The sequence below is a fragment of the Limanda limanda genome, chromosome 13 (assembly GCF_963576545.1).
Source record: "Limanda limanda chromosome 13, fLimLim1.1, whole genome shotgun sequence".
In the NCBI taxonomy this organism is placed as follows: domain Eukaryota; kingdom Metazoa; phylum Chordata; class Actinopteri; order Pleuronectiformes; family Pleuronectidae; genus Limanda; species Limanda limanda.
In genome coordinates this window covers 20,214,349-20,239,878 of record NC_083648.1, presented here as the reverse complement: position 1 = coordinate 20,239,878, position 25,530 = coordinate 20,214,349, and the positions used below count along the sequence as shown (strand labels likewise).

Here is a 25,530-nt window from a genome sequence, read left to right as displayed (position 1 = left end):
TGCTCAAACAGCTTCTGCCTTATAATTTCCACAAATCGTCAAACTGATATTGCAACCGCAGTTTCCGAAAATCAATGGACGGGCTCTGCTGTGCCTCTCCGCGGAAAAAAAACGCGTTGGTATTTTGGTCCTGGCGCTCTGCCGTAGCACTCTCGTAAATTGTTGCTATCTGTCGCAACGTTTAGTCCAGCAGCAGAGGTCACAACAAACCGCTCAGGTTCGTGTGTTTTCTTCATACATGTGATTTCATGATGGCATCTGCTTCACTCTGTCACACTGGCTGATACAACATCTGTTCACACGGAGAACTACGTGAACTGAAGTGTCGGAGAGCCGTTGTATTCACGAAGCGAAGGATCGTAGCTAACTAGCATAATGCTGTCCAGCAAACGACGTTCGCCTCCGCCACACAAATTCGAGTTATCAACATTTCACGATGTATGAAATGATCATTTACTTTATTCAGCAGTTTACCCGAGAAATCAATGACAGGGATTGGTTTCAGAATTGATAACGTCAGCTTTGTGTCAGATGTTCAGTGACGACCCCCAGTGTCTGCATGTCAGGTTGGCTCATACAGACAGTGAGGGTCACAACAACAAGGATCCTAAGGATGTTATTTAAAATAAATATTTAATATGAGCAGGTTATGATTGAAATAATCCAAATGGAGCTAACTACACCCTTTAAATTACTATACTCTGCAGTCAAATCGTCTGAAACTTGACATACAGATAGTGGGGGTCACAATGAAAGAGGTGGAAGTGAAATATCTGCGTCAGCTCAATGATATTTAATATATAATATTTATATGAAAAAGGAGCCAACTATGCCTCTAATTTTCCAAAATATCACATAACATCACCTTTAAATAAATGAGTCACAGGTCCTTGCAGCAGTTTAACAAACTGACCAGAACATTTAACCCCCCACCTCTTTTTTTACAGTGTCACCTTCAGTTTGGAAGTTATATGTAATTTTGTTTAGTTTTCTGTCCTTCCTGCACATGTTTACACGTGTGTTAAGAGAAAATATCTCAACAAAGCATGGATGGACTTTCACCAAACTTGTTGGCATTATAACGTGGGAGGGTCTCTCCAAATGATTGACTTTTGGATTCAAATCATAATCGGTCAAAGGTCAACAAATATATGATCCAAAATACACATTTTCCTGAGCCTTGGAGATAATCTCAATTCTCAAGCCGAAATTGATGAAAAAATTATTCCCTTTTATATGGTAAGCGAGGTCATGAAGAAGTCAGAAAATGTTCTTGAGTATCTCTGCATAAGTATAGTTTAATAGACCTTATATATTAGTAATGCATAAACATTTGCAACCAATAATGTGACAATATGTTGTCAATATCATTATGCATTATTACAATGCAATTTTTTAAAGAAAGCAACAGGAGATTCTAAGCTCAAACGTGTCGACACAACCAAACAGAAATCTCCTGAGCATTCACGTGAGGGGCGGTGCAGCAGGCGTAACTTATAAATTCTACTGCGGAGGTCAAATGTTTTTATTTACAACCCATCAACACCAGTGCATGCAAGTATAATTCCCCTCTCAATGATGTGGTGGCTGAGGAAGCAAAAAACCTGGAGTCATGCCTTACTTCACACTTCCCATTGGAGATGATGTTTTTATGTTGGTCTGCAGTTCCCTGTCCTCCCAAATCCTGGGGAAGATTTTCCAAGTCGTTTTGTTGTGTGGTGTTTGTCAAGGTGCCCTGGTGGTGGTGCCATGGTGTACCTACCATGGTCTCTGTGCCAGGTCAATGATTTATGGATGATAGACTATTTGCAGACATTATTACAAGCTCCAATGATTCATTTGTATCATTTAGCTGCTATTATGAGCTTCTTTTGACCTCACTGAGCACTGGGTTTGGTCTGTGGTGGAACCCTCTTTGGAGTACTCCCACTTCTGGGCAGAGGAACTAAATCATCTCTGTTTACAGTTTGTCAGAGTGTGTAAAAGTAATTATCTAAAGTCATTGAGATAATTGCAAGTCTCCAGTTTAATTCAGATCTACACCTGTAAGTCTTCTGAGGTCTGTTTTTATGAGGCAGGGTTGTCATCAGTTCATAATTGTTATGGAATACAACCCCAAGATGTCTGAGTGTTTTTCAATGTGGTTTCAAACTCCCGACTTGGTTATGGTTATAGATGATGTTATTAGCCAACAGGTTCACATTCTTCTTCCAACCTACATTGAAAATATGTATCCAAGACAAGAACAATACAGTGTGTTATTGCGTTCGCCAAGGAGGTTATTTTTTGTCTGCCGTTGTTTGTCTATCTATTATTTAGCAGGATAACACAAAAACAAATAGCTTGATTCCCACAAAACTTTTTGGAAGGATGTGTTAGAGAAGAACACATAACAATTTGATGCAGATCTGCATCAGGGGGCAAATTTGGGGGGGCATGTTTCGGTGACTTATATTTATGACTCTGTGCAACTCGATGCAGATCATACAAATAAAAATCTGGATCCAGTGAATTTTAATGTAGTTTCATAAACAAACTGTTGATGGACGTATAATAGGAGTTCACTACTATAACTTGACATTATATCAGACCAGATTCATACACAGAAGTAGGTCATTCCAAAGCTTCACTTAGCTTAACATTTTACTGTCTCCATTGTATTTTCTGGTTGCATGAACTCATTGAAACATTTGAAAAGATAACATGAAAAGCACGAAATGAAAATCCAAGGGCTTATTTTTAATTAAAACCACTGACAAATTGCTGTTGTGTTTGTGTTTCAGAATGGGAGGTGACCACGGCCCCAGCAAAATGTCCCTGCCAGATTGGCGGCAGTGGAAGGTGGAGGGAACACCCCTGGAGTTCACAAAGGAGAGGCTGGCGGCCAGGGGCCTCAAGGACCCGTGGGCACGGTTAGTACTTTTACCTGCATGAGGTAAACGTGACGTTGTCGTGTACCCAGTACGATTCCTGACATTGCTCCCTGTCGTTCTCCCCTCTCTCTGCAGTAACGAGGCGTGGAGATACTCTGGCGGCTTCGCTCGTGCTGTGACTTTTTCAGAGGTGCTGCTGAAAGGATTCAAGTGGGGCTTCGCTGCCTTTACCGTGGCTCTGGCTGTAGAGTACGCCCTGTTCCCACCAAAGAAGGGTGGACACTAATGCTCATCGTAGTCCCTCAAAACCCGACCAAACTGGAGTGTGTTAATATTCTGTTTTCTTTATTAAATGTCTATTTGGTCCCCACATGACTTCACTTATTCTTCTCACACACTCTCCCACCTTTAAACCGTGAACATTTAGTCCAGTTTCGTTTTCCTGCTCAGTTTCCGGTAGCACAGTTTCATGCATTTTACCGTCAGTATTCCTAAAACTAGAGCTACAGTAACTAGAAGCAATATAACATCCAGGCAAAAGTACTGGATCCAGTTGAGCTTCTGGCCGGCTGATTTAAGATGTTTCGCCCCTTTGTGCCGCATCACATATTCTGTCCAGTACACCGCCAGGTCGAGAGGCTCAGTCGGCCGGTCTTTATGGAGAGCTGACAGCTTCTGTATATTTTCTCTATACCTGGACACATACACATGAAACAGGTTAGTTTAGGATCACAACACTGAAATAAACCAGTTAAAAGGAGACTGAAAAACTGGCAACCACATGGCGACCTCCTGACCCCTCACCTGATGTCATTTATGACCTCATTCAGTGCCTGAAGCAGAGTTTCTGCAGTGATAGAAGAAATATCCAACTCGACTCCCACTCCCCTGCTCGCCATTCTCTTAGCGTTGTCAGGTTGGTCCCCGCCTATCGGCAGCATCACCATGGGAACAGCGTGACACAGTCCCTCGTAGAGACCGTGTGATCCAGCGTGCGTGATGAAAGCCCGGGCTCCAGAATGTGCTAACATGAAAACATGCACAAGGTTAGTCAAGCAGGCCAAACATTGGAAGATGTCTGAAGTTATTTGATATGTAACTGCATCCACTCACCGAGCAGATCATTCTGAGGCACCCAGCTCATTATCTTCACGTTTCCTGGGACGTTGTCAGGAACCTGACCTGTATATCTCCATATCACCTGTCAAAAGAAGCAATGTGTCAATTATTTTTCTTACAATGACATAAAATGAGTGTTCAATTACAGTATATGTTTGTATGGACTTTATTCACTTTTTGTGGAATCTGCCTGAAAGCCTCTAAGAAGATAGATGCAATTTCTTCTGGGAGATCTGATATCATGGTGCCCAGAGTGAACACCACAAACCCGTGCTCCCCTGACACCCAGGATTCCAAATCCTGCAACAAAACAAAACAAATGAGCTCAATAAACCCACAATCAACTCTCACTCTTGTGAAAAAAATGATGTTTTCCTAAAAATTGTTAAAATGCACTTTAATGTTTTGTCAAATTAAAATGAGCATAAATTCAGATAATAAAATGTTAATTGACATGCTAATAACAGAAAATAAAATAGCAGGGCAAAACTTTGAAGGATATCCACAGAGCAATACTTTTTATAATACTTTTTAATTATATGTTAATTGTGCCAAAAATATAATTATTTTACAGATTCTCTGTTATTTAAAAAGATCACATTTATGATTTGATAAAATATGGTACATTAACATCAATATAAATGATAATCTTGAAGTAACAGAAATTCATCTAAAGAAATTTCTGATAATTTAAGATATTTTGATTAAATGTAAGACTTGCAGATTAATTTGGGTAATAATAGTAAAAAATATAATAAACTTTATTTATATAGCACTTTTAAAAAAGCAATACCAGTACAATTTACAAAATTGCATTTTTATATATTTTATAATGGATATTTATACAATTTTATATACATTTAAATTTAAATAATATATATATTAAATTATTTAAATACATCTGTATTAAGTATTTATTTGTACCATTGTAATGATAATAATGTTGTGTTTACATTCATCTTCTGTTTTTAGACAAATAGGAATAATTATTCCCTTAAATGCTGTTGCATTTGTTCAATATTTAAAAATAGACCTGTTAGCAATATTATATATATTTGTAGTATTTACGAAATTAATATGTAAAAAAATGTTTTGTCCCAAACAGAAACACAGGGAATCTTACCTCAGGGAGAGGAGCTCTCACATTGCAGTTGATGCCACCAACTAGTATTACATTTGGCATGAGAGGACGTGGGAACTCCAGTGTGAAGTCCAACCTATATTTGAACAGTGTGAGAAAATGTATCTGAATATGAGTCTGAGATCTATTTTTGACATTCAGTGGCATACACGTTCACAAGGAAAGTAGAGCCGCAGTAAAAGCTCCCTGTTTTGTGTTATATGTGACTGTCGTGTTGTTGTGTGTTCTTATCCAATCTATCAATAAAAAAAACAGGTTACCTCATAAGCCAGATATCAGCGTCTGACAGCACCTCGGCAACGCCCACCTCCTCTCCTAGGAACTCATAGGCTATTTTGTCAAAATGCCAGAACAGCAATCGGCAGAACAGCGGCTCCCACAAAGCTACCTGCAGGCGTCAGGACCATAAACACATGCACAAAGTAAGGTGTTGAAGATTGAAGGTGGAGTAAAATAAACTTTTACAGTGCTGAGCTTTCATAAATGTGAGGCATGTAGTTAATCAGTCCAAGTTTAACTCGGCCATCACTGACACCAAGGGCTTCTGCTGCTTTTAAACAAACCCATTGAAACCCATTGAATAAACCCAGGGCAGTTTGATAGTGGTACAGTAAATTAGTTGAGCCTATCTAGATAGATAGATAGATAGATAGAGTACTTCATTCATCCCCGAAGGGAAATTAAGTTGTCATAGCAGCCGGTATATTTGAATACAATAAAATACAATACAATACAATAGAATAAAATTAAAAATATTGAGGTAGAAAGAATAAAAAAACAGAAGCACAAGATAAAATACACTAAAATAGGTAGATAAGGTGCATTGACAAGATGATGGTAAAAGTACTGATGATATGATGGTAATGGTATTGTTAGACAGTATATAAGAATAGTACAGTATATATAGTATATAATATAACATAATATATATTTATATATGATAGTAATTATACCAGTATAAAAGCAGTATATGGTAATAATGGCAGCAACAGTATATATAATAATAATAGTAATGGTGATATAATAATAGTAATTATAACATGTACACATGTATAGATATGTGTATATAGACTTATGTAAACAAGAATATACAGAGAGTATGATATGATATATAGTAGAAGTATGAATATGAATATAAGTATTTGACTATACAATAGGTAATATAATATACTATGAGTCTAAGCATATGTAGACAGAGTGTGCAAAAGACAACATTATTTTATAAAATGATATATAATATCAATATGGTTTATATGAACACATATCACATATGATGTGAAGTAAGTGTATAAGGAGCGGAGTGTTGTACAGGTACACAGTGCAAGGAGACAGGTTTAGTGCAGTTCTGTGATGGTGGCTCTGACAGAGGTAGATGAGTTGAACAGTCTTATTGCGGTTGGGAGGAACGATTTCCTGTATCGTTCCTTCGAGCAGCGGGGTTGAATGAGTCTGTGGCTGAAGCTGCTCCTTAGCTTGTCCAGGGTTTTGTGGAGGGGGTGAGAGGGATGGTCCATGATTGCCAGCAGTTTTGCCAGCATCCTGTCCTCCACCACCTCCTCCAGGGTGACAAGCTTAGAGCCAACCACAGACTCTGCTTTCCTTATTAGTTTTTTCAGTCTGTTGGCGCCTTTGCCTTGATGCGTCCTTTGCCTTGATACGTCCTTTGCCTGGGCTATCTCTGGCCCAGGATGACACATGGAGTAAAATCGGAGAAAGATTATCTAAATCCACCACAATTATTTCTGTGCATGTTTACTTACTATTACTTTTACTTTATCTTATCTTCTACACAAAGTCTCATTCTACGTATTGATTAATAATAAACAATATTGCACCAGAGTAGGATGCTAGATAAAAGTGATTGTTTGCATTATTGAGGCACATGTGCAAGATGGCACAGGGTTTTTCTTCAGGATCAATAGTCTCATCTTATTTTGTTTTATTTTATCTTATATTATCTTATTTTATCTTATTTTAGCTCAAATACTGAGTCCCCTTTTCTCTATTGCTGTATACAATAGAGCAGTGGCAGATTTATTCAGGGGCCATACAGGGCCACAATTTACACAGAGGGGTTAATTATATCCAACATGAAGTCCACATTTAGGTAATTCCTTGTTTACTGTTAGCTCTATAGCTTTGATTTACAACCACACCATTAAAAATCCAGGGTTGAGTACGGAAGCTAAATAGATAACACCTGGAGGAAGGTTCAAAATATCACTGAGAGGACTATGAGGCGACAGATAGGGACGACACAGTTCAGCTGTATTTGTGAAACTGCCTACACATGCTCACCAAAGTGTTGACAACTCTCTGCTTAAAGTTCATTGTATCGGTATGTCCAGTCAAAAAGCGTGGCACATATGAAGGTGGGGCGGGGCAGCCAGAAGATTTTATATCCAAGGAACATGGAATTCCTCTCAGGACATTAACAGTGGGGATACCTGAAACGATTCAGTGATTAGCGGGGACCAAGCATGCAGACGTAGATAGATACGGACTTTATTAATCCCAAATTGGGAACTGATTGGGTTGTCAAGGACATGTCCAGGGCATTGCACAGAGAGCAAAGTAGCAATAAAACAGATACGAAGAATTAAAATAACTCAAAATACAATATAATAAACATTACATGTACTAAAAACTGTACACACTCCCTTAGTAAATGATACACAAGAAAGTACTAAGAGAATACAGTAATGTACGAGCACTGAGATAATGCAAGTGGGTCAAAACTCACCAAATTTCCGAGCCATCAGAGCGCCTGTGGGGACCATGGGGTCTGTCAACATGGCGTCGAAGCCCTGCAGAGTGAGGGGCCAGGATGATGGGTCAATGTTTTTTTATTGCATCTCAGTTCTCATTTAGAGCAAATATACTCATAATCATCTATAACTCATACAGCAGAAGGGAGGCATTGTGTGCATAAATCTCACGAAACTCAGCACTGCACTTTCTCAGGCAAATTACAATACAAAATTGTGAAGTCGATAATATAAATGGTTGGCGAGATATGTGTATATATACATATATATATATATATGTGTGCATATAGACAGATGTTTGTGGAGTTAGTAAGTAGATAAAGGGTTTCTCCTCAGTAACATAATCACATTATAATGCAATCTGATGCAGCAAGTAGTCCCAGAGTGGTAGCCCAGACAGAATCCCAATAAATGCTGAATTTGTGCAGTAAACATTGTTGTACTGGATTAAACTGTCGATCCAGAGGTTGCGTTCGGCCACTGTGTTTGCACTAACCTGCTGTTCCAGATGTGAGATGAGGCTGTCATTGAACAGTAGACTTTCTGCTGTGGTGTGGATGATTCCTACCACATTCTGGAGTCTTGAGAATCCTTTCTTCATCTTCTCCAGGAAAGGCTCTGCAGATTTTTGAATCATCTCTTTGTTCATGGACATCACAGAATCAACGTGAGCCTTGTCGTAGGGAACGGGATGAGTCACAGTGTCGTAGTGTTTCCCCGGACCCATCCGTATGCTGACCTCTGGTATAACCACGGTCACCCGGTGTCCACGGCGACCCATTTCTTGGGCAATGGCCTTCACGGTTACCCAGTGGCTCCCATCCATGGGTACAACTAGCAGCTTACCCGAGTATGCAGAGGAGGCAGCATGACTTGGGAAAATGCCGTCTGTCTGCTGCTGGTTCTCTAGCTTAGACGTTTCTGTCTCAGTCTTATCCAAATCACCAATCACCTGTATATCTGTGTGTAGAAGCACCAACATTAACGCTGCTGCCTTCCACATTGTTCTCGTTTCGTGTGTCCACACACCTCACTGTGTCAAACACAGATTTAAAATCAGAAAGTGAGAAAAAAAACAAGTCAAGACAACATTCCCTAAGCGGTGCTTTTGTTGTTCTTGTAACCTGATCCCTCTGCTTAAGTTCCTGTGTCTGGCTGTGGACTGTTGAAATTCCTGACAGATTGAGGTGTGTCCAAAGTCCTTGTTTGACAATCAATCAGAGTCCAGTCTCAAAGTTTGCTGCAATGCGAGCTGTATTGGTAATCTGGAATACTGTGAGCCTGCTGCAGAGTAAATTAGCAGGGCCCCTGCCAAATGACGGCAAGCAAATTTGTGAAGAGTTGCAGTGGAGAGGGGATCAGCCTGTATGCAAATGCAGCCATGATCCAAGGGGGTTCAGTCATTTACATTCATTGACAATCATGAAGAGTTACTGTGGAGAGGGGAGCAGCCTGTATGCAAATGCAGCCATGATCGAAGGGGGTTCAGTCATTTACATTCATAGAGCTTTTAGATGTAGAACTCCTGCAGACACCTTGGACTGGGTCTGAGAATCTTCACGGATATCTGTATATAAAACGTGTGGCGATAAATGAACAATACACCAGTTGGTCTAATCTCAATTACATTACATTTAATTTAGCTGACGCTTTTATTCAAAGCAACTCACAACAACAAAGTGCCATTTAAGTGCTACTAAATTGTTAGTTTCAAAAATTGTTAGTGTTTTTTTATTTTTATTCAAGGTATAGTCGGAAGAGGTATGTTTTTATTTTGCGGTGGAAGATGTGTAAACTTTTCAAACAAGTAATTTAAGTAATATCTCCTTTTAATTTGCCAATGTCCAACTTGTATTACAATTTAAAATCGTAATTGTCTTGATGTATGTACTTTTTTTTATAAAGTTGTTAAGAATACAAGTTTTGGATCAAACATCAGAGAAGTAAAGTTATACAACGAATCATGTTTTGAATGTTGGGTTCTTGCTATTCGGACGCCTGTCCAGCTGGGGGCGGTAGCGTCCCGCTAACTGCCCGCGGCAGAGCAGTAGAAGAAGAATTCTGATCCGCAGCGCGCGCACTTCCAGGAAAGTTGTTGTGGAAGAAAAAAGCTGAGGCTGAGCCCGCGAGCTTCTACAGGAAACAGTATGTACACAAACACTCAACATACTTTCAACTGAGTTATACTTACAGATTGGTTTAAACCGGTAAAGGTTACGTAAACTGTGAACGACACGAAGTCCATTTTAAAATCCCAGTAAACCGAGTTTCAGTGAAGATCAGCAACCAGTCAGATAGATTATTGTTTATTCTGGATCTTAGTCTTGCTAGTTTAGCCGGGATGCTAACGTGAGCTACTCAACACCAGTAGCAGTAGTTGTAGTATTAGTAGAAGTAGTAGTAGTAGTAGTGGTGGTAGTTACTGTAGTAACTGTTGGACGTTTTGAGTCCAGTGTTTGTAAAACCTGGATCCTCGTCAGTCCCGGGTCCATGATTCAGAATCACTTCACTTTGTTATGTAGCTTGAAATCCGTTGATGTATTGACAGTGTTTTTATTTAGAAAACTCAAAAGGAAAATCTGTCAAAAAACAATCATTAAAGCATATCCTCCACCTTTAAGCTAGGGTGGAGCTAATGGATTGTGGAGAGTAGTCATCATGAGAAGCAGACTATCATGAGATCAGTGGATGTTGTGCTTTAGTACATGGTGGCTGGAGCTCAAAGCTAAAGTACAATATTTAACAAGGTGCTGTATTTGTAATATCTTATGAAAGTGGTTTGTTGTCTTCAGATGAGCAGGCCAGCGTCTGACAGGGAATCTGAGGCAGATGACTTAGAGTCGCTCGTTCATTCGTTGTCTATAAGAGTAGAATATTACAGGTAGGACCCACATGAAACTAAATAAAGAAAATCAGCTTATGACTCCAGTGAATTACAATGTATATATTGTATGATGTTTATGATCACACAGCAATGCATAGCACTTTACAGGTGTGGTAATACAGATTGTCCCTTTTTCTCTCTGTCACAGGTCGTTTGAGTATTGTGTAAAGTGGGAAGAGTCCATGTATACCAGACGCTCCTCCAAGGCCTCCAAGCAGATCCCTCAGGGAAGTCCCAGCCCTAACGAGGATGACATGCAGCGCAAGTTGAACGGGAAGAAGAGGCAGAAGAAGAAGAAGACCGAAGCTGGCGACGTTGCACTTGATACAAATGAGTTGAGCAGCCGGGACCTCCTTGACATCATCAATGACACGCATGATGCCGAACCTCTGGCTGAGGAGGTTGAGGGAAAGTCTGTGGAGGTCGCTGATAAAGCAGTGGACGAGTCAGACGAAGACTGCGTCTCTGACAACAGCAGCGTCGCCTCCGGCCCCTCCACCTTTTGTCCCACCAACGTCAAGAGATGGAGTTCTTTACCGAGCTTGTGCTCGGCGTGTCAGAAGCTCTACCAGAGAGCAGAGAAGATGAAAGCACGAATCAAAGACAAAGACTTAGACAAGGGTGAGTGGATTCATTTCTTGTATATGAAACAAGATGGAATTGCGGTGAAGGGAAATTTGGTCACAGCAAGTACACAAGAAGGAATATTGTTAAGACAGTATACTTAACAAGATAGCATAGTGGGGTGTGCAGTGGTTTGTCACCGTCGCCTCACAACAAGTAGGTTCCTGGTTCAGCTGGGGTCTTTCTGTGTGGTGTTTGCATGTTCTCCCTGTGTTGGCGTGGGTTTTCTACCGGTACTCCAGCTTCCTCCCACAGTCAAAAGACTTGTGGATGGGTGTTAGGTAAATTTGAGACTAAATTGACCATGTGAATGTGAGAGGGATTGGTTGATTTTGTGGTTTATTTGGCATGTCATATTATTTGCCTGGGCAGAACAATGGCTCTCATTTGCGGTGGTCAAAGTCTCCACATAAATCAGCCTTAGCTGCAAATAACACTTTTTCATTTTGTGTAAACTACCCCTCAAAGTAGCTGCCTGAGAAAATAAGTACGGAATATTAAAAAATATTAGGGCACATATTGTACTGGTCTGTATTCAGTGCACAGATGGATTTTAACATCTTTGTGTTTCTTTCTTCAGATCCCAACTCTCTGACATGTGACCAGTGGGTCCTGATCAAACAGTGGAGACCCAGACGGCTGCCTAATGCACCAGGGTAAGACATCCCGAGTGTGTGTCCCCACTCAGACCTGGTACTAGCATCCGTCCTCAGTGATCCGATCACAAGCGCTCCGAGTGCAGGTGTGAACGCTCCCAAATGTGAGATCTGGTCCCCAATGAATGATCGAATACTCATTACTTCTTCTGCTACAGTTTCACTATGAAACAAGCATTTTTTTAATCCTTCTCAGAGTCCATATATCTGTTTGGTTCGCAGTCACAATTTCAACACTGATCATCACATAATGACCAATGCTTTCATTAAATTGGTAAAATCCTTCTTCATACCAGAGCTACACATCGTTTATTCAGCCCCCCGTCACTCTCCTCCTCTCGCTGGCTTTTGGCAACACAAACACACACATAAGAGTGGTGAGATCCGATCACAAGTGTTCACAGGAGACCCATTCAGGACCCATTTCAATGTCAGGTGTGAACAGATGGACTTAGATCTCTCAGGACGGATGTCAAACCAAGGTCTGAAGTTACGATTGCTGGTTTCCAGTGGCACATCAACAACCACGGTAACTCACGTGCTGCCTCTGTGTTGTCAGGAAGCTTTTGACCCATGTGAAGCTGGTTAAGAAAAGACTCAAGTCAGGTGTGAAGCAGAGTGAGATGTATGAGGCAGAGTCATCAGCCTGCTGGCGACCGCGCACTTTCCTACAGAGGTGAGGCTTCTGGACACATTTAACTCACATTGTCTACAGTATCAAAGCAGGTCAGTCTGTCAACATCAGAAATTACTTTCCTGTTGGTGTGTGTTTGTTCCAGGAACCTCCGGTGCTGTGTCAGAGTGCAAGCGAAGAAGGGGAGGAAGAAGAAGTCTAGGAGGAAGAGGGCAAGAGGTGACTCTCAGGGTTCTCGCGCTGCTAAGCAACAATGTCTCCACAGCAACAGTCCCCGCCAGCACCTCAGTAGAAGCTGTTCTCGTGGCAGCAGCCCTCAGCCAACCAGCAGTCTCAGCAGCAGTCTCAGCAGCAGTCCGGCTTTTGAGAGATGGGACGATCGAAAAGGCGACAATCAAGCAGACAAACACAAAACTGTTGAGGTGATTCCAAGCACAGTCAGTCTGGAAACCCTCAAAATGAAGGATGCTCCCCCTGAGAAGAAAATACCGAAGAAGAGTGGATTCGGAAAACTGCTTTCCCAGCTGCGTGGCAACAGCAGCATGATCGTCAGAGAAAAATGTTAGTCAGGGGGACTCCGCTTTGTTTTAAACTTCTCTTTAAAGGTTTTAAACAGCTACAGTGTTCAAGTGCTGATGTAGCTTGTTCTTGTGTTGCTCTGTAGGTTTTCAGTGGCCCCGTATAAGTGCGTGTGTGTTCACATCTGAATGTTCTGAAACCTGAATGTGTCTCCTGTGACCACTTGTGATCGGATCTCACTTCCCCGCTCTACATGCAAATTCGCACTAACCTCCAGTTAAGACCAAACAATGTTTTGATCCAGTCTCAGCCATGTGTGTGATGTCAATGTGTGTGTTTCTGTACTTCTATCTTTGTGAGGACCATTTTAAGCAGAGACCCTACAGAGAGGACATTTTTGGAAAGTGAGGACATTGTGACTGGTGCTCCCTTTTTAATGTGTTGTTTGAGGGTTAGGGTAAGGCATTTAGTTTAAATATAAGGTAAAGGTACGGGGCTAATGAATATATCATGTCAATGAGTGTCCTCACTAAGATAGAAGTACAAACGTGTATGTGTGTCGGCACGAGCGAAAATAAAGTTATAGAGGCGAGTCAGGTGACTGATCGAGCTGTGAAGGAAGATATACCGGGGTGCTTACGGGGCCGGATTCGTTCACACTGACTTATTTCTCTGAATGTGAATTTGTAAAAAACGTCTGCCAAAAGCCAAGACCGATTTCTCAGTTGGCCGATAATAAAGCCGATCTTTCTCAGATATCGGTATCTGTGTTTGCCGATATGTTAGGCTTTGTTTAACAGAATAAACAATGCAGAAAAGATGCACATTTATGTTTACATTCTACATAAACAATGTTTATCTTCTTAATTCAGGTTATTTATATGTGGTTGTATTCATGTTTTCTTTTTATTTATAGATATTTATAATAAAGTTTTTGTTAAACTGTAAAATACCAAGCCTCAATCACATTCCTTAGTTCTGTTTTATAATTTTGAGGATTAACTACTTTGATATATTCTATAAATCTTGGTGAGCAGGGTTTTTGTTTGTTGTTTCCACACAGAAAAAGTGACTAAAAAGCTAAACCAGAACAAACTGTTTGCAGACTAATAAACACTTGTTTTCTCAGTGATGATGGATGAACTGCCTTTTTTTCCGCACAATGCAATGCTCAGAGAAAACAGCAGCTTTAATTTGGAAAAAAAATACAATTTCTTATAAAACGTTAATGTGTAAACGGCTCTGGGAACATTAACAAAAGCCGAAATCTAGATATTTAAATGTATTACCTGCTTTGTGAACTGAACATGAAGGCTACAACAGCTTCTCTGTCATGTTTGGAAGGGGAGGGTGAGTTGAGGGGGATTCAGCTGCAACATCACCACTAGATGTGACTTAATTCTATACATTGATGAGCTGCAGGTTCTGGAAACCAGACTCATCCTCTAAAAGTCCACATAGTGGCGCTATTTCTCTTCACAATCACCTTGTTATTCAAGAGTATTTAACATAGATAGAATTGTTCTGGCTCCCATTAGCGCTCGTTGTGCTTCCACACAATGCCAAGAACAAACACACAGAACACTTCCACAGCACACACACGCACAGTGTTGCTGTTGCTATAAGTCAGTGCAGTTGTCAGCAGTGCAGTGACTCAGACCTGTTCCTCATTAACACACATCTCCACCTGTCTGCAGGAAAGACCAGGGGAGTGATCAGTAACATTAGCCATCATGTGGCATCCCACTGAGCCAGTGTGAACATGGTTTGTTTGTTTATTTTGACAGGGACAGTGCATATTAATAGACATTTCTGTAAATATGCCAGATTTAGCCAGAAGGTTAGTTTCCATCTGCAGTCCTTGGCCAGATGTAACAATAGGCTCCCTAAAAAGCAAATAAGCAAATAACAGAAAGAGTTTAAAAAAGAACATAGAAAAGCAACAGATAAAACATTAATTATAACCACATACAAGTATTCAGTAGTTCAAGCATTAAAATACATGAAGCATGCAGGACAAACAAGAGTCAGCATCAAACAAACACAAATTGAAAAGGTAGACTAGGACTTATAGAGGACATCTATATGTGTTAGACATCGAGGCAGTAGCCCACCAAAGCAGACAGTACATGCACAACAAACTAACAAAAAGTCGACATGACAATAGTACATGAAGCAGCACAGGAGAGACATAGAACGAGCTACAAAAAGCATACAAACAAGCAAGCATACAAAGTAAGTTGCAGGACAAATTCACAGACACGCTGACACAAGGAGGCAAGAGCAGGCGGGTCAAGTTTAGTGCTGGCAGATCATATTATCAAACAGCCACTGTTTCAGATTAGAACTAAATGACCGATATGTGTTTAGGTCTCTGATACATGTTGGGATGTTATTCCATTCACGTGAGGCTGCAACAGAGAAGGCTGACTGACTAAAGGTACTTTTCCTAAATGGAATAATGCAGTCCCATTTCATGACTCCTCTTGTGATCCGATGTTGGTTTGTTCTAATAGTTACAAATTCTCTAAGTGGAGGAGGGGCCATGCCATGTATGATTTTGTAAAAGAGACATGCATTTTTGTGCTTAATCATGTTTTCCCAGCTCACTAGATTGTGTTTTCTTAAAATTGCACAGTGATGGAATTGCCTTGGTTTTTTGTCCAGAACTTTCAGTGTTTGTTTATACAAAGACTGTAGTGGTTTTAGTGTTGTGTGATTAGCCTGAGACCAGCTCGTCAGACAGTAGCTCATGTGAGAGAATATCATTGAATGCATGTACATCATGGCTGCCTCGGTGGACATAGAGTTTCGTATAAATTTGAAATTGGCAAGATTGAATTTGATCCTTTTGCAGACAGTTTTTACATGTGCCCTGAAATTAAAGTTGGAGTCCAGAATAATGCCAAGGTATTTAAATTCCTTAACAATTTCTAATTTTTCTCCTGACACAAGAACATCTGGGTTTTCACTACAGTCATTTGTTTTGGAGAAGAACATACCAACAGTCTTAGACACATTTAGTTGGAGACAGCACTGATTGAGCCATGCTGTAATTTTCAGCATGGCCTTTGTGAGTTTGGCAGCAACTTCGGTTTTTGTCAATCCATGCACATACAGCACAGTATCATCAGCATACATTTGAATGTGGGCCTCTGGACACACAGACGGCAAGTCGTTGATATACAAACAAAATAAAAGTGGACCCAGTATGGATCCCTGTGGTACACCAGTGGACAAGGAGAGGGTGTCAGATTGCTGGTTATTTATTCGAACAGTTTGAGTTCGGTTAAAAAGGTATGATTCAACCCATTGACGTGCCTCAACAGAAAAATTAAAATTGGATAACTTGGATAATAGAACCTTGTGATTCACAGTGTCAAATGCTTTGCGGAGATCAAGAAAGACAGCACCGACAACGCCACGCTTATCCAACAGTGATTTAATTTTCTCAATGAAAAAACAATTAGCCGTCTCGGTTGAGTGGTTGGATCTGAAGCCAAATTGCATTGGATGAAGTGGGAATGAGCTGTTGTTCAGGTGGTGTATGATTTGCTCAGCTACACACTTTTCTGCTACTTTAGACATTATAGGGAGGATGCTGATCTGCCTATAGTTACAGGCGGAATGATGATCACCAGATTTGAAAATTGGCGTGACAATTGCAGATTTCCAAATACTTGGAAACTGCCCTTGGGATATTGAAAGATTAACAATTTTAGTGATGGGATTGGCTAATGATGAACCGATATCTTTAAGGTTCTGCTACATCTATAATCTCTATGCAGCAAACTGGAGCCAAACCCTCCATGCTCCATCCATTACAGCTTTATAACCAATTTGAACAATTATTTATTCACAAGTACCTTTAACCAAACTATTTCTCAATTATACATTTGTTTTATTATTTTACACATTTCCATCTACTTCTATCATTTTCTCCTTGAACTTATTTTCATTTCTTTTACCACTTTGAATCTCTTTACTTCTTTAATTTGTTTATTCTGCCTGAAATTGCTTTTTTAAACTGTGCTTACTGATTTTTAGTTTAAATGTAGTCTCTGTGTTGTTTTAAATGGCCCTGTACAGCACCATAAATCTACCTCTGAATTACATGTGCTTTATAAATGAAACTGCCTTGCCTTAGAAAAATATGCTGCAGTGAAATAGAATACTCTTGTAGCCTGACACTTTCTTGTCATACACTGTCACAATGTTGTTTATGAAAGACTTTGCAGAGTTACAGTATCTGGAGGATTTTGTAGAGGATAAAGCAGGTATGGCTCGTTTTTATAACACCAGTTATAGTGTTGGGGATTTGAGGAGCTTTACACACTAATGTTATTTCTGAGATCTTGGTGCTGATTCCAGTGAATGAGGAGGAAGGGTGGGGAAAAGGAGAAAGAGATAAGGGGCTGTTTACTTGTGGGATTAGTGTATTGTGAGAGGATGGATGGGGATTTACAGTTAGAACTTCCAAACTAGGAAACGTGTCTGCTTACTGATTCAGCATTACACACAAAGACTTTAATTCTAATCAATGATGGCATTGATTTATATCCATCCTCCATCCATGATCTATACTGCCCATGGGGCCTGAGCAAAACCTGACATTTAACACCTTTCAGTTCAGATTGAAATTGAAATGAACTGATGAAAATAAATACGTCATGTCTTTTAATGTTACCGCCCATCATGTTCCATCTCAAAGGGGCATTTGTTGATTTAATGTGAAGTGGAAACTGTGAATGTGAAAGCAGGAAACACTTTTGAGATGGAACGTGATAGATGGACTGTCTCGATAGTATGTTGAAAAACAGAAAAACAAGTTGTTTCAAAATCAGATCCTGATTCATTCAATACTGAATCAGGAAATAGAGTTATAACCAATATATAAATAGCTAAATGTGGTAACTTTTTTTATCTATTGTTAATTCAATTGTTACCTTTTTTAGCTATATTTTTGTATGTTTCTTTTATCCTTTTCTTTTTCAGTTATGATGTTACATCATTTTATCTGTTGTCTTTAATTTGAGACTTTGTATTACCAGGTCAGCGCCTGTTCTAAATCTGCCTGTTTGGAATGTTCTGTCCTGAGTTGATGCTCTGGGGATACTTCTGAATTATTCCTTGTCATTAGTGACTTCTCCTCAAACAGTTCTATAGATTTTATAGTCAATGTTTTTGAAACATGAAACTGATTAGCTTTACTACTGTTCACGTGTCTAACTTATATCACAAAGATGTTACAATTATTGAATACTTACTTTTTTACGTGACATTGTATTATTTTATTTTGTATATTTTACTTTAAATATTATTTTTATTATTTGTCCTCGTTGTGACGCACTTAGTTTTTTGGAAAGGTGCTAAACAAATAAACATATTATATACATATATATACATTTTTCAATTGCTATTTTAGTAATTCTTAAACTTCATATAAGTCTATAATTATTACAGGGTTAGGGTACAGAGTTCAGAGGGATGTTGATGACATCGGTGTTGAGACGAGACAGAAGTGAAGCTCTGAACACTCACACAAACACACACTAATGGTCCGTTGCCAGTGAAAGACAGTGTTCATGCCTACAGTGTACTCGCCTGCTGGAATCATATAAGACAGTGACGCAAACACAACCAGTGTGTTCACACTCTGCTGAGAGCTGCTTCTTGTCCTCATTCATCAGAGCAGGGAGATTGGAGACACACACACACACATTACACATTGTTTGATTCTCATTTTCATGCTTTTCTTTTGCCAATAGGTCCTGATTATCCCGAAGCAAAGGCCTCAGGGCCAAAACAATTCAAGCAGAGCACACACACACACCCACACACACACCCACACACACACACACACACACACACACACACACACACACACACACACACACACACACACACACACACACACACACACACACAAACACACACACACACACACACACACAACAGTGGGTATCCTGTGATAGAACCACTATCAGCACCTGACACCTCGAAAACAGGAAAAACGTTTCAGCAGGAACACAGATGTGCTGGAGTGTTTAGGGGAGGAGCATGAACACAGCTATAAAATGCCTCTGAACACGAGTCTGGCTCAACTCCGCTCGGCTGAGAAAGGAGAAGGACTGTCTCCATCATGTCGTACTATGAGGTAAGTCAAGCAAACTTTTATCTAAACACACAAATCTGTGTTTAGGATGCAATTTGTCCACCCTTCCCTTCCCTTTGTTCCCTCAATCATCATCATCCATCTTTCTGTCACCAGCACATCGTCTTCGACTACGACTTAAATGACACAGGCTCAGGTTCTGGTTCTGGCTCTGGAGAGCTCGGTGGGGATCTGGACGGGCCCTGCGAGGTGGAACACCTGATGACCACTGATCTTCAGCGGGTCTTCCTGCCCGTGGTCTACGCTCTGATCTTCATCCTGGGCATCACTGGAAACGGCCTGGTGGTCGTCGTGCTGGGCTGCCAACGCAGGTGAGAGAATGGGTGTAGGGTTGTAGGGCGATGACCTTTGACTTGTGTGAATTTCTTGGTATATTTGTGGTCTTGAAAGGATGGGAATGGACTGACCGATTTGATACACAGGTCAAAATGCAGCCTCACAGACCGGTATCGCCTCCACCTTTCAGCCGCAGACCTCCTGTTTGTTCTGGCGCTGCCGTTCTGGGCCGTGGACTCAGCCCTGGCTGACTGGCGCTTCGGGGAGGCCACCTGCATCGGCGTGCACGTCATTTACACAGTCAACCTGTACGGCAGCGTGCTCATCCTGGCGTTCATCAGCCTGGACCGCTACATGGCAGTCGTCCGCGCCACAGACACCAACACTGGTGGGCTGAGGCAGCTGCTGGCTCACAGACTGGTGTTTGTAGGTGAGTGTCCAAATGTTTTATACAACGTATCTTACATCTCCTCCTCTCGTGTCTTATCATGTCCTCTCATCCCACAGTCTCTCATGTATTTTCATGTCTTCCTCCCTCAGGTGCCTGGTTGCCTGCTGGCCTGCTGGCAGTGCCGGACTTGATTTTTGCGAGGACTCAGGAGGGAGGAGAGGGGGCCACTCTATGCCAGCGCTTCTACCCAGTAGACAACGGTCCTCTCTGGGTCGCGGTGTTCCGACTCCAGCTGGTCCTAGTCGGCCTGATCATCCCTGGCCTGGTCCTGCTGGTGTGCTACTGCGTCATTGTCAGCAGGCTGACCCGGGGTCCGCTGGGGGGCCAGAGGCAGAAGCGACGAGCGGTGAGGACCACCATCGCATTGGTGCTCTGCTTCTTTGTGTGTTGGCTGCCCTACGGAGCGGGCATCTCTGTGGACGCTCTGCTGCGCCTGGAGGTCCTGCCACGCAGCTGCAGGCTGGAGGCTGTTCTCGGCGTGTGGCTTGCAGTGGCTGAGCCCATGGCCTTCGCACACTGCTGCCTGAACCCACTGCTTTACGCTTTCCTGGGGGCCGGGTTCAAGAGTTCAGCCCGCAGAGCCCTCACTCTGAGCCGCGCGTCCAGTTTGAAGATTTTACCACGGAGAAGACCTGGGGCCTCTACGACCACTGAATCGGAGTCATCCAGTTTACATTCCAGCTAGTGTTGATTTGTGCTGTTGAGTGTGTGTGTCCTGTATATATTGTGTGTGCGTGTGTGTGCATGAGAAAGTTTACACAAAGTATCTGAGAAAGTAAGGAGCACACAGTCTGCTGGCTCATGACTCGTCCTCTCCCTCATCGTGGTGTTTTCTCTTGTAAATAGTGTTTTAAGAATGTTCTCAGTTTGTACTATTTTATACATGTTTGTAATAAATCAGAAAAACAAAACATATTTGTCAGGTGGCTTTCATTATGAACTACATTTCTTATTTCCTGCTTTCTAACCTCCTCTTAAAACTTGTGTGCTTTTAATTGTGAAATTCACCTATTCATATACCTAAATAAAAACCATTTTACAGTCATATATTGTATACTATTTTGAATATATATATAATTTTATACTCATATTCATTTCGTCCACCATATCTGCATATAAAATGCCTGGGATATATTTAGTTTTATCTTATCTAACCTCTGGCTTGCACATGAAACCACTCCATCACCACCACACTCTCATGTGGTCAAGTCATATTATTAGATACATTAGATATCATTAAAAGCCAAATTACTAGAATAATCCAGTCTTTAATCAAGCTAATGGCATTTTGCTTTATCACTGAAGCACATCGACAGGAAAGGTGTAATCGGAAGAGCAACAAGCCCAGAATAAATTAGTTTGATCTCACACAGGGTTTCATAGTCAAATAATCACTTTGTAGTGGAACACTTGTTGCACCTTGTCTTTGCATCAGCATCAGATCACATTCATAACCACTCAGCCGTCTGCCACCTGAATCCACTGATCCAGAGCATGAACATACTAAAATCTGTCTGAGAAATTAAACTGTGCCGAATGAAAATGTGCCGTGAGATAACCAGGTGTATGTGACTAACACTCACACACACGTTTGTGTGTGTGCACCTGTGTGTGTGAGTGTGTGTGTATGTGTGTGAGCGAGGGATTGTGTGTCGATGTGTCAAGTGTTTTGAGGCTGCAGGTAAAATTTGTGTTAATGATGTAAACAGTTTCTTCTCTTACGTGGGACAGAGGGGAACATGAGGGGGGTCAGGAGGTCCATTTTTCCAGTGCTTTAATGCATACACACACACATACACACACACACACAAACACACACACACACACACACACAAACACACACACAGACACACACAAAGTGCTTCCCACATACCTACTTCCACATGGAAGTGAGAGAAACAGAAGCTGGAAGTTTACTGTGTCTCGTTTCCTGGGGCTGAGAGGAGGATGAAGAGGAGAGTTGGGAGAGAGACTTTAAGGAAGAATACAGTGACTCACAACCACAATGAAGGGTATGACTGTTGCACTGTGACTAACTGTATCATCAGGGTCACTCATGTGGCTGTATGTGCAGAAATATTGAAAGAAAATGTAAAATAAAAACGTACCTGGAACCTGTTCTTTCTCTTTCCTTCAAACACACACACACACACCCACACACGCACACACGCACACACGCACACACGCACACACGCACACACACATACACAATTCTTGTCTATTCATAGTGTATTCAAAACAGGAAAGACTTCCTGCAGCTCATTTTAGGAAAAACAAGCAACTAAAACAATCAAACAGCAGAGAGGCTTCACACAGAGAGCTGCAATAAAGTAAATCACTCCAACAACTCTCAGGAGACATCGAAGGACACTACACACGGATCCAGCGTCACCAGTGACCAGGTACAAGGGAGATGTGTAAACATACAGTAAATCAGTACATTATTAAAAATTAGATTTTATGGAAAATTAAAACACAAAAAAAACTTCATTTAACTGACGCTCAATAAGATGTATTTGAGCAAAACCTACAGGCTTTGTGTTGTTCTTACTAAAACATAAGGCTAAAACTGATAATATATAATGGCTTGAAAAGACCTGTCCAAATGCTTTTATCTGTTGGGGAGGTCAGTCCACAACTTTGATGCAGAGTGAGATACTCACCAAAACTCTTTGACAGAATAATTTGTATAGATCCAGATGTTCAAGATCCCAGACCAAGACCTTGACCCTCAAACTCCCTGACTGTTCATCTGTGACCATATTTCTAACTTAAAAAATGGGACTGGTTGACATTATTTGAGGTACAAATGAATATATTCATGTTCCCCTATGGATTTGTAATATTAAGTCGTGATTCAGGATCAGAGAAATGTGACGTATGCGTACTCCCTTCTCTCGCTGATCTCATGGAACTGTCTGTCTCTATCTGCTGCACAACATTGCGTTAAGACAGACCGTCTTTGGAGCTGTTCCAGCTAACTATCCTGTCTTTCTGTGACTGGATGGCTTCATGTTTCTGAAACATGCTTGTTGTCTTTTTCCAATTCTTGACCCCACCATTCACAAATACCTCCACAAAAACATTTTTTTTGAAAATATCCAGCAAGCAAATCCTTTCTTCTCGTGATCAGTGATCCCTTCATTTTCTCTTTGTGCCATTGGATCAAATTTTCAATTCGTTCAAAATAACGGTTCAAACATGCAAAACTAATGACATCAGTTGTACTTTGTGTTAAGTGCTAATTAGGAAATGTCTGCAAGCTAAAGCAGTAAACTTCAGTGATGTACATGGTAAACATTACACCTGCTAAATATCATGTTAGCATGTTCATCATGTGATTTGGCGCTATACAAGCATTTAGCTCAAAGTACTGCTGTCCTAAGATACAGCCTGAAACATGGCTGACAACTGTTATCTTATCATTGAGATGATTTTGGATGAATCCAGCATTCAGAAGGGGTTTTCGTATATATATTTGTGTTGTGGTGAGGGGGGGAGGTGGCAAGTTGGAATAATACAAAAAAATCAATTTCAATCAAAATAGATAATGACACATTAGTATTAGCACAGGGACGTATTTCTATTCTTCTCTTAGACCTATTCCATAATTGTACCTAGATTTGATTAAAAGTATTTATAAGATTTAACTTTCAGGAGTATTTTTGGGAGAAATTACACAAACTTTATTAAACAGTGGGTAAACTTTTGGGTGTGATAAAATAATAGGTGAGAAGAAAAACTTAGGTTCCATGTTCAAGGTTAAGTTCCAATAGTTTGCTGTTGTCCTGCAGGTGATGCTCAGGCAGCTCTGTTTTACTACAGACCCAAACTGTGTTTCTGTGTAAAGTGCTGTATCTCCTGCTCTGTTGAGTCATTATGGACACGAGCCCCCATTAACCTCAATTCCCGCACCAACTCCTCAGTCACAGCTTCATTTCTGGTCCTGTGTACGTGAACGAACCACAAAAACAATGAAAACGTGTCATCGTCTGAATACAAATAAACCAGGGAACTACTCAACCATCTCTCCCCTCTTCTCTTTCATATCCTGTTGCTCTGTTTGTTCCCATCATCTTGTTTTCACCTGTTACCACCAACCTGACACCATCAAACTTTTCATTTCTCTGCACCAAGCCAGTTGGGTGCCTGCTGCATTATGTTACTACGGACCCTGTTTGGTCGTTTCCTGCTTTACGTGTTTGTGCAGATATGTATCACAAGTAGCAGTAGCACCGTTAATTGTGCAGTAAATATCTGTATATTTTTCCAATACTGCTTAAACCTCTTTATACTGTGAAGACTAATAATGAATCCCTCTACCCCAACCTTATGGCACTGAAGCTCAAAGGAGTGTGTATGTTTTAGGGATGCTGCGTGTGTGTGTGCACGTATGTGTGTGTGTGCTTACCTACAGATGGTCAGGTTCCCTCCGCACACTCAGACGAGCTGAGCTTCCTGCCGCTGAACAATCGTGGGAAAACCAGAGGTCAAGACAAAAGGAGAAATAAAGACTGGTCTGTGTCCAAATGGCCCAGGATAACTTCCTGCTCTGTTCCTGGTGGATTCATTCAGTGTGACAGGTGAAACCAATAGCCTGCCCCGAGTGTTTGTCCCGCACCTCAGCAGGTGGAGACGTGAGAATAATGTGGGAACAGAAATAGAAATGCATGGGATAACAGAGAGTGGGTGTTGCAGATGGTCCTGGGACTGGTTTCTGTTTGGAGGCCCATTCAGTGTTCTGCATGAATGTCCTTGAGGAGAAGAAGTCTCCTGCCCTCCTGCCATTGCCTGTGAGCAAGGCCTTGGAAGCTGAGTAGCCAACTGCAAACTGCTCCTAAATAGTGAAAATGGCTCATTCATAAAAAAATCTTTTATTTTATGCTTTTTATCTGTGTCCTTAGTTTTTGCAAGTAAAGAAAACGTCTAATAATACATAATAAATATATTTTGTATAAACAAAACTACGAATTTATATTTATATATAGATGACTAATATTTTCAAATACATTGACAACTATTATGTTACATTGACAATGACAATTATTATCAGTATTACACAGATATGGACTTTTTTGACAGGAGTTGACCAATTTATTAAAGTAAACAATTTGTTTTAAATATTATATCTGTTTATATCTATTTATCATGTATCTATTAATGTGTCACTTTCTATCCACTGCTCAGTGTTTTTACTATAATGGTAAAGCAATTTGTACTGTTATTTATTAATGGTCCTGGTGATTGTAGCCATTATGATCAGTATATAACTTGGGTGCATTGCTCATTTCCCCCCCCCTGATTACAGCAATCCCTAGTGGTCATTCAAAGTCACTACACCACATGTTATTTGATGCTTGTGTCTCAGACTGTGTGATGAGGCATGAGACTGACAAACTTTTGGGATTGC

At 40.8% G+C, this 25,530-nt stretch overlaps 3 protein-coding genes across 3 annotated transcripts; 2 read left to right on the top strand and 1 right to left on the bottom strand.

The window, feature by feature from the left end:
- The first annotated feature begins 151 nt into the window (after positions 1-151).
- Positions 152-3,243, top strand: ndufb3 (NADH:ubiquinone oxidoreductase subunit B3). Its single transcript, XM_061083779.1, has 3 exons — positions 152-217; positions 2,784-2,912; positions 3,009-3,243. The coding sequence occupies exons 2-3, from the start codon at positions 2,785-2,787 to the stop codon at positions 3,157-3,159; spliced, it is 279 nt and encodes a 92-aa protein (XP_060939762.1). The 5' UTR covers positions 152-217; position 2,784; the 3' UTR covers positions 3,160-3,243.
- On the bottom strand, positions 2,719-9,071 carry LOC133017643 (UDP-glucuronosyltransferase 1A1-like). Its single transcript, XM_061083778.1, has 9 exons — positions 8,398-9,071; positions 7,877-7,940; positions 7,432-7,580; positions 5,394-5,521; positions 5,116-5,209; positions 4,167-4,292; positions 3,987-4,074; positions 3,678-3,897; positions 2,719-3,567 (listed from the first exon to the last, which is right to left on the bottom strand). Exons 1-9 carry the CDS (start codon positions 8,902-8,904, stop codon positions 3,297-3,299), a joined length of 1,647 nt encoding a protein of 548 aa, XP_060939761.1. The 5' UTR covers positions 8,905-9,071; the 3' UTR covers positions 2,719-3,296.
- A 10,266-nt stretch (positions 9,072-19,337) lies between these two features.
- LOC133018371 (C-X-C chemokine receptor type 4-like) lies at positions 19,338-21,029 on the top strand. Its single transcript, XM_061084727.1, has 4 exons — positions 19,338-19,375; positions 19,490-19,704; positions 19,816-20,099; positions 20,210-21,029. The coding sequence occupies exons 1-4, from the start codon at positions 19,361-19,363 to the stop codon at positions 20,803-20,805; spliced, it is 1,110 nt and encodes a 369-aa protein (XP_060940710.1). The 5' UTR covers positions 19,338-19,360; the 3' UTR covers positions 20,806-21,029.
- Positions 21,030-25,530: the final 4,501 nt, after the last annotated feature.

Coding starts and splice junctions, on each gene's coding strand:
- LOC133017643 (XM_061083778.1), bottom strand. CDS start 8,904: ATGTGGAAGGCAGCAGCGTTAATGTTGGTGCTTCTACACACAGATATA. Junction 5,210..5,393: donor GCTGATATCTGGCTTATGAG/GTAACCTGTTTT, acceptor GTTCAAATATAG/GTTGGACTTCACACTGGAGT. Junction 4,293..5,115: donor TGAGAGCTCCTCTCCCTGAG/GTAAGATTCCCT, acceptor GTTTTGTTGCAG/GATTTGGAATCCTGGGTGTC.
- LOC133018371 (XM_061084727.1), top strand. Junction 19,705..19,815: donor GTGCTGGGCTGCCAACGCAG/GTGAGAGAATGG, acceptor TTTGATACACAG/GTCAAAATGCAGCCTCACAG. Junction 20,100..20,209: donor TCACAGACTGGTGTTTGTAG/GTGAGTGTCCAA, acceptor TTCCTCCCTCAG/GTGCCTGGTTGCCTGCTGGC.
- ndufb3 (XM_061083779.1), top strand. CDS start 2,785: ATGGGAGGTGACCACGGCCCCAGCAAAATGTCCCTGCCAGATTGGCGG. Junction 2,913..3,008: donor CTCAAGGACCCGTGGGCACG/GTTAGTACTTTT, acceptor CTCTCTCTGCAG/TAACGAGGCGTGGAGATACT.